Source organism: Ptychodera flava, unplaced genomic scaffold (assembly GCF_041260155.1).
Source record: "Ptychodera flava strain L36383 unplaced genomic scaffold, AS_Pfla_20210202 Scaffold_31__1_contigs__length_3010019_pilon, whole genome shotgun sequence".
Taxonomy (NCBI): Eukaryota; Metazoa; Hemichordata; class Enteropneusta; family Ptychoderidae; genus Ptychodera; species Ptychodera flava.
In genome coordinates, this window is record NW_027248353.1 from 2,376,256 (window position 1) to 2,388,978 (window position 12,723).

Genomic DNA, 12,723 nt, shown 5'->3' on the forward strand with positions numbered 1-12,723 from the left:
CCAGAAATATCTGGATATCTGCAAATGATGTACCATTAAACTTCAAGATATATATCACTTTGCCAATTATCTGCTCCCTGATTTTCTGTTCACCATTTCTAACTGACATCTTTGCTTGTCTTTGTGTGCATCATATGTATCAGTGAGACATAACGAAAAAAGTATTCATATTTAGTAATTAACTTTTCTTTAGAAATTTACAACCAGATATGTTTATTGCTACCCTTTCCAAAAGTGTGCCACTTGCAGTCCCTGCAAATCATTCTTTTTATAGTCACATAACCCTGAAATGATTTGTTATATCATCGATTAATGTCCACTAGGCCCTACAGTTCCTGCAACTTGTTAGACTGGATATGTCTATAATGTACCGTATAAGCATGCATGTATATATAAGGGGGGCCATGGAAAAAAACAGGAAAGATGGGGGGGGCCATAGATTTTTTCTATAATTTACTAGTGGGGGCCATGGAAAAAAATCACCGAGAAAATAGAAAATCCTCCACCCTCCCCCTGGAAGTAAATTCTGAATCGTCCCTTAACGTGCATAAAATTATATATTTTATTCAATAGAAGGATACCCCTTCAAGCAAAATGAGGTGTTCTCAACGGCATTCAATATTCTCTCCCTGGCACCAGGCCATGCACCTGGTCCCTGCAATCGATACCAGTATGGAACCATAGGACCATACTCGTACGCCATGGCCAGTTTTGGATCCGACAGGAGAAGACGCCAGAATGAAGGTTTCACACCGAGCACCTCGGCTATGTCATCAACAGTTGGTGGGCCTGGAATCTGTATTGGAGAAAAAATTTAGAATACATTATTGCCTTAACAATGTATTACTTTCCCACAGTACGGTCCAGCTTGAAGTAAGTGTTAAATTGATTTGCATTGGGACAGTTTTTCGGACTCGAGTATTTTAACAATACCTTTATTCTCATATACTGCTTACATCGACTTGCTTTGAACCCCACTGGAATATAAGGTCTTAGAGGGCAAGGCAGGCAGGGCCGTCTTGAATTGTGTTCGGTCGAAGTAATTATGTGTGTTCGCTCGAATTAATTATGTGTTTGAGCGAATTAATTATATGTGTTCGCTCGAATTAATTATATGTGTTTGCTCGAATTAATTATGTGTTTGCTCGAATTATTTTCGGCCGATCCCACTGTCCTTTGCGCACGCTTTCTTAAATCAATATGGCGGCTTCCGACCGGAGTGGTATTATTCAGGTGCTCGAACCGTGATCTGTGAATAAACTGATCACACAAACTTTTGTAGTGTCTTGATTACTGTCAAATGTCTCTAATTACAAATATAGCATTCGGCAGTTTCACCTCTATCTATATATATGTGGTATTATTCAGGTGCTCGAACCGTGATCTGTGAATAAACTGATCACACAAACTTTTGTAGTGTCTTGATTACTGTCAAATGTCCCTAATTACAAATATAGCATTCGGCAGTTTCACCTCTATCTATCTATATATATATATATATATATATATATATATATATATATATATATATATATATATATATATATATATATATATATATATATATATATACAGATAGACACAGGCGATTAAACTGTGGCTACGGGAAGCCGGCCCAACGGTATACCGGAGGAGAAAACAGGCCGGCTTCGCGTCATTGATGTGAAAAAAAACACAAAAACATTTAGCTGTGCTCCCTAAAGAGTGTCAACACAAAAGCTTCCTACTAGTATCTTGCGAATAAATTTTTTATCGACTGCCGAGTAAACATAATTGGGAGGTCGGGCTGCAGGCCAGCTGTGCATACCACAAGGCAGTATGGGAAAGGGCGAACAAAATGTAACAACCAACAAAAGTCTGTTAATAGTTTCGAATGGTATCAGCACCGAGTACGCTGCGTACACCATGCCCTGGATGTACGCATTCATAACTATATCATAGGTAAAGTTATGGACTCCATACTTATACCATTCTGTCGTGATCATACATGGTGCGACGTCGACAGGGGAGATGGCTGATAGTCCGTGATCGATGAATGCTGTTCCGCTAAAAACCCAAATTTATTTGTTCATTGTATTTCTTGGCGCTTGGCTTATTTATTCGGTATTGATTTATTTCAATTGGTCCATGCAAAGCCGCGATGACGGACTTCTTTCTCGAACCCGACTGCTTAAGGCCTGCTCTAATATGCCCCCATACACTCATTAAGGGAAATTATCATCAACCCATGCATTCTAGTCATGCTCTCAATATTCGTAGCTACTGACACACCGTCTTATACAGACAACTGGAAGCAATTATGACGGAGAATTGTCGCTATACTTCTCGCTTACAACATCCATCATCTGGTCCATGGGGACTCAGTGGCGGGCTCAATCTCTCACCAGCTCTGCCGAAAACTGCACGCGCACTGAAATGACAGGCACTCTTTGCACCTCTCTGTCAACATCCATTCACCGGCCTATCACTCACAATATTCTGCATTACCTGGCTTTGAGATAAACTTCCTGCTGTGAATAATCACAGCAACACTGTTATGGCTCACGATCACCACTGCACTGAACACTTCAGGACAGGAACAGTCGGGCGGAAGACTATGCTGTACCCTGTGTGTGGTATGTATCGGTCTGTGCCCGGTGGTAAAACAGACAAGGGCTTTTCTTTTCGACAGGCCAAACCAAAGAATATTCTTACTCTAAAGTACCCTCTACCAACCACAATGCATTGTGGGTAATAAAATGACGTCAATATACCGACAAAGAAAGGAATATCCTTTTGAACTAATAACACTTACATACAAAGACTTGTTTTTCTCATGTTTTATCTTCTGATCGATGTCTCTCTTCATGGTAGCTTTTTCTGGCAGTACAATATTCCCAGCAAAGACTCGGCTTGCTAGCCGAGCCTGTATTTCCCCTAATGGCCAATGAGGTCCGTATGGACTGCATATACTGATCAAGGCCAACCTCTCAGGATGCTCTAGGCGCACAGGGAAGAGGTACTTGTACATCTGAGCTTTGCCTGTTTCGTCTATTAAAGAAGAAAAATTGAGACATTTGCAACCGTTCTATGTTTTCTGGTTATCCATGTTCTGCAATCGAATGAAATTCGAATCAGTTCTACGAAAAACAATGGAAACAAAGAAAAGGGAACGGAGAAAAAAGTAAGGGACAAATATTGGAAATGTCTTATGAATAATATTAGCCAGTTCCTGACAATATATGAAACGTTAACAATGATTACTCCAATTTTCGTCACCGTGATTGTTGAGTTGCCAGCCACAGTTCCTGTGCAAATCATCATCGGTCCTCTCTCGCTCTCTCTCTCTCTCTCTCTCTCTCTCTCTCTCTCTCTCTCTCTCTCTCTCTCTCTCACAGTATACTGAAGTTCCGGTTGGCCGTTCCATTGCCTAATGTCCAAACAAAATATTACAAACAAACAATATCAACTGAGGTAAAACTCTTAGAACCAAGTACCAATCGAGTATACTCATGACTTACAGTACTTACCATAAAGCCACGAATCATTTACAATCGGAACGCCGAATCCATAACCTGTGGTAAAGATGACAGCATCTATATCCTCCAGAGTTGTGCCGTCTTGAAAGATGACGTCATTTTTCTGAAACCCTTTGATGTCAACCATTGGTTTGATTTGACCTTGGACCAGCCTGTCTTGTATGTCGTCACAGATCATAACAGCTTTGAAAATTGAGTATATATCCTTGCCCTATGTATAGAAAATATGTATGTATAAAGGGCTTTGTAGACATTGGGAAGTCTTGTGTTTTAATGCAAAACCCTTGATTTTCATGCCAGAAAAGACTGTTATCTTAAGACATGCAAGTACTCTGGGTCCACTCTGATTACTATATTCATACTAGACTAGTACATTCTCTGCTCACTTTGTTGGGTTTCTAACATTGCATAGACCACCTCTTTATAGGAAATGACACTTTCAATTGGTATAATTGGAAAAGTCTTTCATTTCATATTTAAAAGACCACTGGACGTTTTTAGATCTCACAGATACAGAGAAGAAAAGGGAAGTCCATTCATTAGGTGCAGTGCCACCTATGACAAGTATATCTTTGTAACTGTTGGATATATAACTATTCGAGTGACACGCATGTTGGTAACATGGCGGCAAGTATGCCGTTTTTCAAAATTACAAACTTGTTCAAAATACCGCTACACGACTATTAATTGTAACACCTGAGTAGTGACTGAAACATTATATAGAAAATTCAAAATAACTGATTTATACAAGGAAACATTTGCATATTTTTCTGTTTAAGAGACTGTATTTATGATTTTTTAACCTTTGATCATGCAATCAGCAAATTCAGTTTTGAGCATATCAAAGTTTTCGTATCGACAAACATCATCGCTCTATCGACATTAAAGAGGGATCGATTAACGTATGACATAATACATGTAGAAAAACTGAACAGATAATAAAGAGAAAACTATTGTGATACCAAACAGTAAAAGTTTGGTTTACCTTCGATTAAGTACTTTAAGTATACTATTTTGAACTTAAGAATACTAAAAGAACAATATGTCCTTTCTTTCTATTCACGTGGGTGTAATGCTTCGCGAGGTATCGTTGGTGCAGTTGAAACATATTTCGATGGCGACTACGTATTACCTGTAGACCAAATTTCTGATGATCTCTCATTCTTGTCTTACACACTTTCTCAATTTCTTCTTTCAGCTTTGACTGCGATTTAAACAATGTCCGACGAAATAGGGCGATGTCAAAGGGGAGACCATCCTGGCACATACGGGGGATAATCCACACGCCATGACGCATGCTAATATATACCTGTTGATCAAAATGAAAACAGAGGATGGGGTAAGCCGACGCTTTTGAAACTTCTCCATAAACCCAATATATTCACGCACATTACAAGCGACGTGATTGGAATATAGTACAAATCCCTTGACATCTGAAAATGGGAAAGGTCTACTTGCTGGCTGATCGTCTACGTTATTAATCATAAAGATGAGCCCTTGTATTATTGCCCTGCTGACAACTAACCACCCTGTTATATTCTACAATTATTCTACAAAAAGAGACCAAATTTAACTCCCCGTCTTAGGAAACACGCTTCAAGAATTTCTTCTGAGATTTTGATCATCCCAAAATGTACATAAATAGGCTCACCCGTTATAATCACACAGATACAAACTTAATCTCAATGTGGCATGGCAGAGATGGTACGGTTTTACTGTATTGTGATATTTCTATGATTTTAATATGTATTGACGAACTGGATTGATATGTAAGCAACCTACTGTCTTCAAGGTAGAATTCGGGGATATATTTGCAGGGTGCATGCAGGCGATATATTCGGTGTATTTCTTGCAGTAGCTCATTTTGATTGTTATTGAGCAAATGAAAACAAAGCATCTTTTTGTTCGTCAGGAAATATTTGGTAATTTGTTTCTGTGCCAGTTTTGCATGTTACCCCCCATTTTCATTCTCACACTTGAAATGAACATTTAGAGTCCTCTTAGGGGAATTTTGAGAGAACAGGGTTTTTTTCGATTTTGAGGCCTGCATCACCTTAAAAAGTGCTGGCAAGGGTTTATACCTCACCCTATGTGTTTTCCTCGTCTTTTTTGCCCTGAAAATAGTCCGTCTTCTTCTCTACTATGACAATATTTATGTTTTAACCCGTGCACCAATCTCTGTCAGCATTTCATATGAAAGTACGTCACCCGTAGAATCAGTCACATTTTCGTTCATATTCGCGTCCTTGACTAATGGTATCGCATAAAAAACAAAATGAAATACGACATAAGGGATTGGGCTTAGTGCTTTTTTTCTCTTGTTCCCATCTTCTGCTTTTGGAGCTTTTCTTGTGATGCACTATGCCTTCCATCGCACTATCAGAGACAATCACACACAGTGTCATATTCACTGGCAAACATTTCTCCTCACCGACCCAACAATGCTTAGTTATTTCTGCAAACACAGAAAACGAAGGCGCAATAATCATCTCAAGAATTACCTCGGCCCCACTTCTAGCCAGTTCAGACGAAATGTCACCGGCAGACTGGGATCCGCCTTCAAAAAATAAAATGAAGAAGGAAATTTTAGTTATACAGTCATACTCAAAATGATCGTCATTGAGAGTGTATATGTATGATTATTGTTCGTAGAAGACAAAATTAGTGATTTGCTAAATAAACAAAACAGATATTTCTATATTTTGGCCACCGTTTTGGCAAGTGATATGTTTTAATATGAACAATCACATGTCGGTGGGTGGATGAATGGATGGAAGGAGGGATGTGTAAATCGATGTGTTTGATAGATGGATGGATGGATGGATGGATGGATGGATGGATGGGTGGGTGGGTGGGTGAGTGGGTGGATTGGTGGGTTTTGGATTATTAGGTGGGTGGGTGGTTAGATCATGGATGAAATGATGGACGGACGCATGGGCAGATGGATTGATTGATTGATTGATTGATTGATTGATTGATTGATTGATTGATTGATTGATTGATTGATTGATTGATTGATTGATTGATTGATTGATTGATTGATTGATTGATTGATTGATTGATTGATTGATTGATTGATTGATTGGAATTAAAAACCTGACTCACCAACGACTATAACCTTCTTTCCCTTGAATATACTGGCCTCGCGATACTCGTTGGCGTGGATTTTGGTACCAGAGAAGTTTTCCAACCCAGGGTACGAAGGAAGAATTGCCTTGTTGTAAACGCTGGTGCAAATCATGACATAATCAAACTTTTCAGTGGAAAGCTTGTCATCCTTGTCCTTGATCTGTAACTTCCAATACTTGCCATCGTTGTTGCGCTGTACGTCGATTACGTCTGTGTTGAACCGAATGTGCTTCTCGAGATCGAAATGTGTTGCATAGTTCTGGATATGGCGAAGACCAATCCGTGACCCATAAATGGCGGATATTCTTTGGGAAAGGGGAAATCTGAGAATGACAACATCTCTTTGCTGTTGTTGGATACAACAGAGTCATACATGGCACTTCCCTGCCCAGGACGTAATGTAGGCTCATAATTCCACACACCGCCTGATAGAAATAAACAAAAGACGATTCTCAGATCTTGTGTTCTGCATTATCCCTTTGATTGCTGCAATTTTCCCACCAAAAGTTTAATGCAACAGTTTACCAATTTGTATGAATCTGTCTGCACATTTTTGATAATTTTTGAGCAGGTAGACATCACGTTTCCTTGAGTACAGTTTTTTTCTCAAAACTTTGGCAAAAATCTGAAAACATTGACTGGGATATATTTTGTAAAGGTGACAAACATTGACTTTGGCGCTCAAAGGGTTAATAGAAATACATGAGAACTAACACGTTACAGAATTCGAGATTACCTCAATGAATTCTAATTTCTGAAAGAGTACATCTGTGGTCAATCTCGGATAAATTATTTACAATTTACAATGCGTCTCGTTGTAGACATTCATGCTGCGTACGACGATTGGCCGGGGCGCTGTTCCCTCATCGTATCTACAGTAGCCTAATTTTAGGTGCGTCGGACACTCACCTTCGTCTCATGTCTGATGCAAATGACGCCCATGCTGATATGACACATGAAAAGGCAATATTGGGGATTGCAGCATACTGGTATGATATACCGCAGTACCTGATATTTCCTTTTGTCACTTGTGCTGCGTCAGACACTAAACTTCATTTCGTTTCTGACACAGCACAAATGACACTCACGCTTATATGACGAACGAAAAGGCAATATTAGGTAGGTATTACATTATATCATACCAGTATATTTATGGCACAAATACCGCGATCTGCGTGGTCAAGAGACATGATAATAACCATGCAACATTCGCGATATAGCACGGGTTGGACTGACACGAGCTCCCTGTTAGACATAAATTCCCTTTTTGACCCTTCTCACTCCAGAATTTCGATTTAATGTTACAATATAATATCGATAAACCACACCAGCAAATGGTTATCGCTCGTGCACAGATGTCGTGAACTGGTTAAAATCTCGTGGTATACAGTCGCTGGGAATGGTTTGCTGCTCAAATAACCTATATAATACGTTTTTCAAAAACGTTCATAACGGCAAAGTTTTCTTACAATTTTATACTAGATGATCAAGGATTACATTTTGACGTCATATTCAAAATACTTTTCTATGTCACCTTTATTGCAAGTAAGAAGCAAGGTTTCAAAAAGAGGGACAGGAACATCGCTTCACATTAGGCCAATTTGTCTTAAAAGTACTAAGGGGAGTCAATCTCACCATTATTGGTAACGGGGTGCAAGCAGTTGCTTGAACATTGGAAAACCGCTCCATTTATATCAAAATCTTTTTTCCCAAAACTAGGTTTTATTAAACAATTTGTAAATTATGAAAAGCTCATGCATGAAATTTCAAGAAATTCCTCGTGATTTCAAAACTTGTCCATACGCGTTCTGTTATCTCAGTGTAATCTTACACGGCAGCTAAGCGAATCGAAGTAGGTCAGAGCGACGAGACCTTGGCTTCATTTATCGTGAACCATAGTCATTCATTTCACCCCAGTTGACCGTTTTTATGCCTTTGTTATTTTGAACCGAAGTATATACGACTGTTTCGGACAAGTCCGTGACTACGTACACAGCAGTGCATGTGATTACAGAGGAAGGAAAGAGACAGACAGACAGACAGACAGACAGACAGACAGACAGACAGACAGACAGACAGAAAGACAGAACAGACAGACAGACAGACAGACAGACAGACAGACAGACAAACAGCCGAAGAAGAAAAGACAGGAAGGTTTGAAGTTTCAAATAAAACATAACAACTACCTTGCTGCTAACGGAATTCTCCAATTCTCCCTATGCTAAAAATAGGTTGTCAATGTTATCATGATTGTAGATCTTTTCTTTCACAGCATTCAAGAGAGAGAGAGAGAGAGAGAGAGAGAGAGAGAGAGAGAGAGAGAGAGCGTGTGTGTGACTTTTATACAAACACCCTCAGGTCTTTTGTCCATACTGAACACACAGTTGATGCTAACTTACCTAGTTTGCTGTGTCTCTCGAAACAAACTGGTTCAAGTCCATCTTCTTCAAGACAGCTTTTGATTGACATCAAACCCGCTACTCCAGCCCCAACGATTGCCACGCGGTTTTTCGCAGCCATGCCAAAATGTTTTTACTGACTTTAGCATATACCCCAGCTGTGCCAATGTACAACTTCAGTGGCGCACTCAAACCAAACTTAAGTCTGATTTACCATTTAGAGGAATACAGTGACGTCACATGGATCGCCCTGCCCACCATGATTATGAATATTACAGTACTTACATCAGAGATATGCAAATTGGTGAGATGATAAAACTCAATTCCCACCTTAATACGTTCGTTTATATTTTTAAGGTAGAACGCGCCTCGAGGAAAGATATTCGGATTTCACACTTCTCAGTATTTTTTCTGATTTTATGTATTTGTGGGCTCATTTTCACGCTCTTTAAGTTTTTTTTGATCTCAGTTTCGTAAACTTAATTCTTCCCCGTGGAGTTAGTACAGTTATTACAGCCAGTCTTTCAATTATTGATCTCTGTAAATGTTGCGCAAATTGTATCTTTATTACCAATTTTGCGTCGTGGCCCCTTATTTGTTTTCTTGATTTGCTAAAAGCACGGTCGAAAGTTTCGTCAGGGGGTGTTTGAAAAAAAAGCTTGTCTCTCAATCCATTTCATGTAGTGCCGAAGTATTTTCAATATAGGGTATTATTTAGCTCTGTACTCCTGCTTACTATTTGCTTGAATTCTAATACCCCCACGCCGTAAAAATAAGGGTCTCGGGAATACGTGCTACATTTTTAAAAAGGTGGGAACAAAATAAAACTGTTTTAAAATGGTGTTTTTAAAGAAATCAATGTATCAGTGTTTTATATCCATAAATATAAATGAAAAATATCGGAAGCATTCGTCACAGTGTGACGACGTATTACTGTACAATAATCTGTTATTTAAGGATAAAATTTTTTATTGACTTTTTGTGCTGTAAATAATTTTGATTGATTGATTGGATGAATAAGCCTGAAGTTTTGCGTTTTTAAGCCTGTAAAATTTGATAAAATATGTGGATCACTGTTATGATAGTCAATTGATCGATGTACCGGACTCACAGTAAAAGCTTGACACGACATTCTGTCACAACGCCCTGACACGCTACAACGACAAATAGCTACCTTATATAATAAAGTAATTTGCATGATTCGGTAGAGAGCGTTGACTAGGACACGCGGGTCACCCTTGAAAGCTTCAGACAAAACAGCCATGGTACAGACATACTAAATTTGCATATTTTTTTTGAGGAGATTTCGTCAAGGTGTTTTTGAAAACTGCATGCTGAAATAGTCAGAGCATATTATGCTGCAATCGACAAAAGTCAATTTATCATTGCAACGAAAAAGCTCCTAACAATTGTCGGCGATTGAGTAATTACGAACATGCACGAACGCGAGAAACAGAGATCAAGGACTGACACCAATACATGCACAATGTAGGTCGGGTCGCGACCTAAAATACTCTTGTCTCGTGCACTGTACACTGGATGATTAAAATATGCTTGAAAGTGTGACCTTAGTCTACAATGTGCAATGAAATAGCGACACAGTTCTTTCTGTGGAAACTTCACTTCAACGTGCCACACTTCAAGCAGGTAGAGGAGTGGTTTACAGAAATTTAGAGGTTTAAATATCATACAAAACTAGGTAGACGGAAAAAAGATCTAGTTAAGAACAGGAGGTACAACTCCAGAAGGACGTCAGGGTCATGTCTTTTGACTTCAAAAATCAGGGAAAATCAGGGAAAAGAGCAGATTATCATAAGCAATGGCCTTTACCTGATTCAAAATCAAATTTGGTGACTTGGGTGTGATTTTGCAAATGCCGAATCTGGATCATAATTCACAGGTAGATATAATTGTACTGCATGTTCTGTCATGAAACAGCCACAGCAGTACACACTGACCTTACCTCAGTGACGTTGTCCACTACTTAATAAACAGATTGAAGTATTTGTTTACCACTCCCTGTCTTGCGACAGTTTACAAACCTCTTATCATCAAAGTTCAATAAAAGAATACATCTCCTTAACCCAAGGAAGAAAAATCACGAGAGATATGTATCGGCTTCCTATAATAACATTGTGAGTCTGACTCAAGAAACTGTAATTTATTGTATAACCAAAATGGGAAGCTGTTTCTCTCTTTCGATCAGGCGGTATAAGGAACTATGAACCTAAGTTCCGTCTTTTCAGGTAGCGCCCTCTCAGATTCTCTTGTAACCAACACCAGCAAGGATTTATTGCCATTTTCAAAGTCCCTTTCCCCAAAGAACATCCACCATTTATCTGTCACAGATTGCCTACGTAAGCTACATTCAGACCAATGGCCAATTGCGACCTGGACGACCAAAGTCGCATATGTGAAGTTGTTCTCTAAGATATTATAAGGAAATAAGACAAAGGCCTATTCTTAAATGTTTTTCAGTGGTGGTTCTTTGACCGCGGTGAAGTTGCATCTGAACTCGCGAGAATTTGGGCGGAAGTAATTATTTAGGCTCGGATAGGCCAACTCGTAAACGATAATCAAGTTGTGCATATATATGCCAAAAGTTTATTTTGGGCCACCTTTCCCCAATTTCGGGCAAAAATGTGAAAAAAAACTTGTTTTCTAACAGAAATCATACTAACCATATTTGTAACAAAAGTTAACCCTATTTGTAACACTCACCAAATTTGTAACAAAAGCTTCTTGTCAAAAATACTTGGCCGTATTTGTTTAGATTTGTAAGAAATATGCATATTTGTATGTTTTTGGTGATTTTCTTGTTTTTTCCTTGTCGAAACACGTTTTCCTGAAACTGCTCGTCAGATTCAATTTCCTTGTGCAGGTTTCTAGAGATAAATGGCCTATTTGTAAATTTTGATGAAATACACATATTTGTATTTTTGGGAGCGATTTTCTTGTTTTTCCTTGTCGAAACTACGTTTTTTTTTCGGAAACTGCTGGTCACATTAACTTTCGTTGTACAGGCTCTAGGGATAATAGACATGCTAGTTAAGGATAATCAAAATGTGCAGATACATGCCAAAAGTTGATTTTGTGGGAATTTCACCAATTTTGGTCAAAAATGTCAAAAACTCTTGTTTTTTGTCAGAAATCATACTAACCCTATTTGTAACAAAAGTTAAACCTATTTGTGACACTAATCCAATTTGTAACAAAAGTAACCCTATTTGTAACAAAACCTGATTTTCAAAAACTCTTGGCCGTATTTGTTTAAATTTTGATGAAATATTCATGTTTGTATTGTTGGGAGCGATGTACTTTGCTTTCCTTGTCAAAACTAATTTTTCCGAAAACTGCTGGTCACATGAGCTGTGGTTGTGCATGTTCCTAGGGGGTAATAGGCATACTAGTAAGAGATAATTACGTTTTGCAGATATATGCCAAAAGTTGAATTTGGGGAAAATTTCACGAATTTCGGTCAAAATGTAAAAAAAAAATTCTGAGAGAAATTACTCTAACGCTATTTGTAACAAAAAATAAATTATCAAAAAAACTTGGCCGTCTTTGTTAAGATTTGTTAGAAGTATGCATATGTGTTTATTTTTCGGGGGGGGTTTCTTGTTTTTTCCTTGTCGAAACTCGTTTTTCTGAAACTGCTCGTCAGATTCACTTTCCTT

At 38.5% G+C, this 12,723-nt stretch overlaps 1 protein-coding gene across 1 annotated transcript; it reads right to left on the reverse strand.

Annotated features, from left to right (window-relative positions):
* Positions 1-472: 472 nt before the first annotated feature.
* On the reverse strand, positions 473-9,167 carry LOC139127360 (dimethylaniline monooxygenase [N-oxide-forming] 2-like). The gene is made up of 8 exons (XM_070693276.1): positions 9,047-9,167; positions 7,557-7,590; positions 6,624-6,952; positions 6,020-6,075; positions 4,651-4,827; positions 3,510-3,729; positions 2,795-3,030; positions 473-796 (listed from the first exon to the last, which is right to left on the reverse strand). The coding sequence occupies exons 1-8, from the start codon at positions 9,165-9,167 to the stop codon at positions 563-565; spliced, it is 1,407 nt and encodes a 468-aa protein (XP_070549377.1). The 3' UTR covers positions 473-562.
* Positions 9,168-12,723: the final 3,556 nt, after the last annotated feature.

Excerpts from the sequence above, each read along its gene's own strand:
- LOC139127360 (XM_070693276.1), bottom strand. The coding sequence starts at position 9,167 with ATGGCTGCGAAAAACCGCGTGGCAATCGTTGGGGCTGGAGTAGCGGGT. Across the intron at positions 3,031-3,509 it reads AAATGATTCGTGGCTTTATG|ACGAAACAGGCAAAGCTCAG; the intron begins GTAAGTACTGTA and ends CTTCTTTAATAG. Across the intron at positions 797-2,794 it reads AGAAAAACAAGTCTTTGTAT|ATTCCAGGCCCACCAACTGT; the intron begins GTAAGTGTTATT and ends TCTCCAATACAG.